The 6,405-nt window shown below is 36.8% G+C and overlaps 1 protein-coding gene across 1 annotated transcript; it reads right to left on the bottom strand.

Moving 5' to 3' along the window:
- Positions 1 to 2,191: 2,191 nt before the first annotated feature.
- LOC145606311 (uncharacterized) lies at positions 2,192 to 5,066 on the bottom strand. Its single transcript, XM_081662333.1, has 2 exons — positions 4,285 to 5,066; positions 2,192 to 2,933 (listed from the first exon to the last, which is right to left on the bottom strand). Exons 1-2 carry the CDS (start codon positions 5,031 to 5,033, stop codon positions 2,279 to 2,281), a joined length of 1,404 nt encoding a protein of 467 aa, XP_081518459.1. The 5' UTR covers positions 5,034 to 5,066; the 3' UTR covers positions 2,192 to 2,278.
- Positions 5,067 to 6,405: the final 1,339 nt, after the last annotated feature.

Here is a 6,405-nt window from a genome sequence, read left to right as displayed (position 1 = left end):
CCATGTATGACACTTTTTTTTTTTTTTTTTTTTTTTTGAAACCCTCCATGTATGACACTTGTATATGGAGTAATTTTAGCTTTTTAATATTTTAAATTAAATAATGAACAAGTAAAAAACAACATATGTGTCCAAAAAAAAAAAAAAAAAAAACCTAAAGAGTTCTATTTTTAAAATACACATTGAGATAAATCTTAAAATTTCTTTAGAAAAAAACATTAAAGTAATTTATATGGACAGTGGACATGTCAAAGAATATGTATTTATTTAAATAATACTCAAATGGAGTATTGGTTTTTATAATTTCCTTATTCATCTTCAAGTATTATTTAATGGATCATTACAATAGTTTTTGGACCTTTTACTCAAATGGTTTTCATAGTAAAAAAGGCATTCATAGCAATAAATAAATTAATTAAAATAAAGCCATAAAGTCATTTCTATTTCATTTCTCTTCTAACTGAGATATTTTAGTACCACAATTTAATTAATTACATTTTATCGTACAATTTCCTTCGAAGAGTTCAAAGTAATTTTCTTCAAAGAGTTAAATGACCCTCCTTCACTCCTTGTGTCATGTTGGCATTATTCATTCTAATGGTATGCTCAAGGTAAAGGGGGGATCAAGGGTTGGTGTGGAAAGAGATTTAATTATTTAAAGGTATAATTAACACTATATTAGAAATGGCAAATCTTCACCAAAAAATATATATAAGAAATGGCAAATGGACAAGCTGAGTCAAATAATCCATACTCACTCTACCATCCAAGCAGATTTCCAATACCCCACCTATGACCACTTATTAAAATACATACCACCATTTTGCAATGCCTACTTGTAAGGATTTTTACTTTTAAAAATTTATTTGATAGTTATGATTTAAGGTAAACATTGGTAAAACGTGTAAATATGGGCTAAGAAGATGGATATGAGGCAAGTATGATTTCAAACCAACCCCCTATCCAGTACATTTGGGTACGGCAGCTTGGTAGGTATAACTTTTAATATCCATACCCGCTTCTATCTTGAAAAATCGTACTCATTCCCACTCCAAGTAAGACTAGTACAGTGCAAAATTCGCAGTAATAAGCCCACTTTTGTCACCCTTAACTTCTAGAAAAAAACATCATGCCTATCAGTGCTAAATTAGCATTGTATTTGTCAAACCGATGGAAAGTGGCAACATTGAACCCTCACATAGTTGCATACACGCAGGAATTTCCAAAAAAAAAAAATTGTATAATTTCGCCAATAATTATTCTCTTATAGACATGGTAAAACAGAAGTAGTTGGTTAGTCAAAAGTGAGAGTGAGAGTTGATAAAATCAATGATAACATCAGCAGCAACATCATTAGACTCCGAGTGTGTCCCCCTTTGTACCATGGATATCCGGCCTGCTTAATCCATGTGACTCGTCACAGCGTCACTGTGCCAGACTATCAGTATTCAGCTCCTTGATCATATAGCCTTGCTGGTCCCCCTACCATATACATTTATTAGCCGCCTTCCAGTTTTGCCAAGACATGTGCTGCTGTTTGTGTGTGCGTGTAAGAGAGGGGGAGGAGGAGAGGGTGGTGCAGTGAAAGACCGAGGCGGTAGTCACAGCCACAGCTGCAGCTGGATAACGAAATTATGACCGAGGAGATCATTCAGGATGAACCGCGAGTTTATCACATTTACCTTTCTCAACTTCTCATATTTCTGTTTTGCAAATTGTTACTAGTCAGATTCTTGTTTGATTAAGAGATTAGTCCTTCAGATCAGAGCTTATTGTCATTCATTTAGTACTCGGATTAAATGCGCTCTTTTGTAGGAAATGGACGATACAGCTGATTCTATAGTTTTAGTAAAGGGCTAAAGGCCCTATTCTGAACTTTTATTAGGCAATTTTTACGTATGAACGGAAGATGAAGGCACATTCACAAACCTGAGAAGAGTTTTGAAAAGTGTTACTTTTACTGGGGCAGATAAGAGCAGAGAATAAGACCAATACCTCAGAGATAACATGATGCTGATCTATTTCTGGGTTCATCAGTCATCTACTGCCTGAAACTAGGTTCCGCTGCATGATTAATGTAATTCAGCATTCAACTTCTGGCTTTCTACCTCTGACTGCAGCAACTCAGAAATATTGCTTCAAAGCAAGAAGAAAAAAAGGAAAAGGGAAAAAAAATGCACACTAGTGAGGATGATCATAATTCAAAATAACCCAGAATGGTGATGAGCACCAAACTTTCATTTCAAAAGCTTACAGTTTAATACAATACATATTTATATCAAGCGATCATGTCAGCATTCTCATCTTCATTCACCTCTACTCCAGGTACTGCATTGAACATGTATTGGTTTTGATACTCCATTAAGTACTGTGTTGACCTCTTCACATCCAGAAATAGCTGATAAACCCTGCTCACATCCTCCATCTCTACTGACTTTGCCTTCCGTCTTTGACAAGCCAGTGCAGAGGAATTTATCAGGTTGATAGCATACCGGAGTGATGTTTCCATTGCAATCTTTGTCAAAAGAACTTTTGCCTCTTCAGTCATTTCTACATCCTCTTCTTGACACCTGATCTCCAAGATCTTGCGAATCTCCTCCTCTGTGTAGGGTTGAGTAGCAATTATAAGCAACCGATCAAGCAAATCAATGGGCATGCCGTGTGGAGATCTGTAATTGGTCCCTCTGATCCTTGTATGCCCTCTGTTGGTTGCAACTACTAATATCGGTGCCATCTCGTTCTCCAAGGCACGATTTAAGAAAGAGAAGCACTCAACATCCAACATGTGCACCTCATCAATGAACAGAACCCCTGGGACTATCTCAGCCTTCCCTTCTTCCCTCCACTCAGCTACCTTTGTATCGATTTGTTCCCTCACTTCAGCACGAATTTCACCAGTATCACCAGTGAAGAGTGCTAGGAATCCCTGGGTTCTGAGCAACACATGTACAGAGAGATGAGCAAACAACTAGTATACAAGTCTGAATACCTTCAAAATAAGGTTATCACAAGTTCTACGGTGTACTGTTCAAGTTTGAGGAAAGAAAATATAGCCAATAAACATATAAGTTATAACAGATTATAATCAAGATAAAGGTGATGTTTGATATAGTTGATATACCATAAAATTAGTAAATTGACAAAAAAATTTAAGACATTTGAACAAAATAAGAAAATGGAAGGTGACCTCTCCCTCCCTCCCCCTCCCCCTCCCCTTCCCTTCACTATTGTTTTCCAAACATAGTGTAAAAGTTATGTATTGGTCTTATTCAAGTGTTCAAAAAATTCAAGATCCAAATTTCAGGTCACAAGCAACACCTTGCCCAAAAAATCACCCGCCTTATTTAATTAGCAACATATCATGGCCCTGTACTTACTCAAAAGTCATAGTGCCATACACAAATTACTTACAAGCACTTATTGTGATCTCCTACTTTGTTTTATTTTAGGCATCATCGTCAATTCTTTACTTGTACACAATACACCTGCTACAAAACCTTAATCAAAAGATAAATTAATTCTTAAAATCTCTCTACTTTCGTATTTCATTTATTATTATTACTGGAAAAACTATTATATAGATTAATTTTTACCAATGAATATAAATGTTAAATTTTTTTGGATGCTTAGAAATTATTTTTATCTCCTACATTTTCAATTTTGAGCAATGAAGGGACAAAAGAACAAGTAGAATTTTGTTCTTACTTAGCATTTTCAATTCATTCTCCCCTCTTTTATAATAGGTTGAAAATTTGAGAGACATAATTTGTAACAAAAGGAAATCACACCAAAGCATCCTAAAGTTCTTTTCCCACTACTTCACAAAATCAGGAAGTAGCAATTTGTAGGATAGAAAGGTCACCAAGCAGTATACATTTGATTATGATTAATTGCGTTACGTGCAGGAAGGTAAGCTTAAATCCTCTATCTCTTTGCTGTCTGCTTATAGCAACATTCGAATTCGCAACTCAACTATCTACCTTACATTGTAAAAGTTTTATTATGGCTCGAACTTACATCAGAGTATGTGATAAGCAAGAACCAATCACTCCCATTCCCTCCCTTCCCCTCTTAAACACTAATTCACATCAATTAACAACTAACATTTGCGAAATATGCTTAATCTGATTCCATCACATTTCTCTTGCAGGCATATATAACATAGGGATATTAAGCAACAACTAGCAACCTACACTCGAAGACGACATATTAGGTACCAAAAATAACTAATAAAATAGCTACATAATGAACAATTAAACAAATTTAAACAAAGAAAGAAAGTACCTGCTGTTAATAACATCAATCTCATGAAGAGTAACACAATGCACAACCTCCTTCCTCTTCTGCAACTCCCCATCAGGGCACTGCACAAACTTAGTATGCGGCCCCATAGCATCGTAATCCCTCGACCTCGAAAACGATCTCCCAAGCTTAGTGATCTTCCCAGAAGCTTTATCAATAGCAATCACATCCCCACTTTGAACCTTCTCCTTACTAAGCGCCTCAATCATCTTAGTCCCCAAATCATAAACTGTCTCCATATCCGTCGTCTTCAACGTCAATTTCCCCGTCTTCGATGCCGCCCCAGCAACCGCAGGGCGGTCCACCTGAATCTCAACAACCTCACCCTCAATCACCTCAGCCTCTTCCTTGATTCTCACCCCAATAGCACGGCGGAACGCTTGCATCAGCGCTTCCGTCTTCGACATCTCGAGCGAGAAGATTTCAGACCCAGATAGCATAGCAAATGGGGTTTCATGACCGAGTGATTTTGCGAGACCCATTGCAATTGCGGTCTTTCCGGTGCCGGGTTGGCCGGCGATGAGGACTCCGCGGCCGGCAATTTTGCCGTCTTTGATCATTTGAAGGATGACGCCGGCGGCTTTCCGGGCGGGGAGTTGGCCGACTAGACCTTCGGAAGTGAGGCGGGGTTCGAGGGTAGAGTCAAGGCCTAGACCTCGGATGTGGGAGTGGGCTCCAATGCGTTCGATTCTTGTAAGGTCTTTGCTTTCTGAGAGTTTGAGTTCCGCCATTGTTGCGGCTTCAAGAGGGAGAGAGAAGAAGGGTTTTGGGGGGTTTAGCGAAATAGGGGAGGAGGAAATGGGAGGGAAGAGTTGAAGGAAGGGTTTCAGCCGTTTCACTAAAGAGAACTAGAGAAGCCTTTTAACAATTAAGTTTTTTTTTTTATTATTTTTTTTTTTTTTTGAAACAACAATAAACAATTAAAATCTATATCTATACTTTCTTCAAAAATAATTTATTTATACTTAGGTCGTGTTCATTTCAGCTTAATTTCAGTTCAGCTCCAATCAGTTCATTTCAGTTCCTATAATCTTCTCTAATAAAATACTCCCTCCGTCCCCTTTTGATAGTCCGTTATGGGCATTTTTCACGGGAATTAATAAACACAAATAAGAATAGTTAAAGTACATTGAAAAAGTAAATTGACATTGGGTATGCAAAAAAGTAGAGAGAGAAAGGAATAAAAGTACATGGGAAAACAAAATTTACATGGGAAATATAACTTTGCACAAGTATTGTTGCAAATTGGAGGGAATTTTAATAAAAAAAATTAATATTAATGGTTGTTGGAAAAAGCAAATGGGGTGAACATTTTGGGACTAAATTTTGCCCATAAGGGACTATCAAAAGGGGACAGAGAGAGTATTCATTTCAGCTCTATTCAGTTCAGCTCCAATCAGTTCATTTTAATTCAGCTCAGTTTAGTAAATGTGAACAGACCATTAGTATTTAAAAACACAAACCACCATCCCCATCATGTCACATGTAAACCTTATTTTTTATCAATGTCACATGTCACCTCCATTCATTAATTAATGAAAAATTTGTCAAAAATAAGCCAACCTATTATGAAAAGAAGAGTTTTAGAGGGTTTAGCGAAATGGGGAAGGAAATGGGAGGGAAGAGTTGAAGGGAGGAAGGTTTCACTAAAAAGAAGCCTTTTTTTAAAAAAAAAAAAAATTAAAATTAGGATTTTTGAAAATATCCACCTACTATTATGAGAACCGATCCCAGATCTCTGCAATCGGGAAAAAAAGCTCTAACCACTTGAGCTATCCTTCACTCTCTTTTCGTTTTAGTAATAACCACCTATAATTATTATTATTATTTTTTTTTTTAATTTTACCACCAACTATTTACAAGAACATTAAATCTTTCCTATGACCAATTTGACTCAGATTGCCATATGACGTCATTGTGTACCTGATCAAGTTGAGCCCGGTCCGCTGGCCCAGCCCAATTTAGGACGGGGTTTGGGCTTTTTTCGGCCCGAATAGAAAAATTTTAAAAATTGGGCGAGCTTGGGAAATCTCTATTATATTTTAGAAAAATTTGTAATTATTAATCCCAACTTTGGGCGATTTACTTTCATTAATCCCAACT

The sequence above is a fragment of the Chenopodium album genome, chromosome 22, assembly GCF_948465745.1.
Source record: "Chenopodium album chromosome 22, dcCheAlbu1.1, whole genome shotgun sequence".
In the NCBI taxonomy this organism is placed as follows: Eukaryota; Viridiplantae; Streptophyta; class Magnoliopsida; order Caryophyllales; family Amaranthaceae; genus Chenopodium; species Chenopodium album.
The sequence above is the reverse complement of the archived record's forward strand: the minus strand, read 5'-3'. Positions and strand labels throughout refer to the sequence as shown.

Excerpts from the sequence above, each read along its gene's own strand:
- LOC145606311 (XM_081662333.1), bottom strand. The coding sequence starts at position 5,033 with ATGGCGGAACTCAAACTCTCAGAAAGCAAAGACCTTACAAGAATCGAA. Across the intron at positions 2,934-4,284 it reads ATTGATGTTATTAACAGCAG|AACCCAGGGATTCCTAGCAC; the intron begins GTACTTTCTTTC and ends TGTGTTGCTCAG.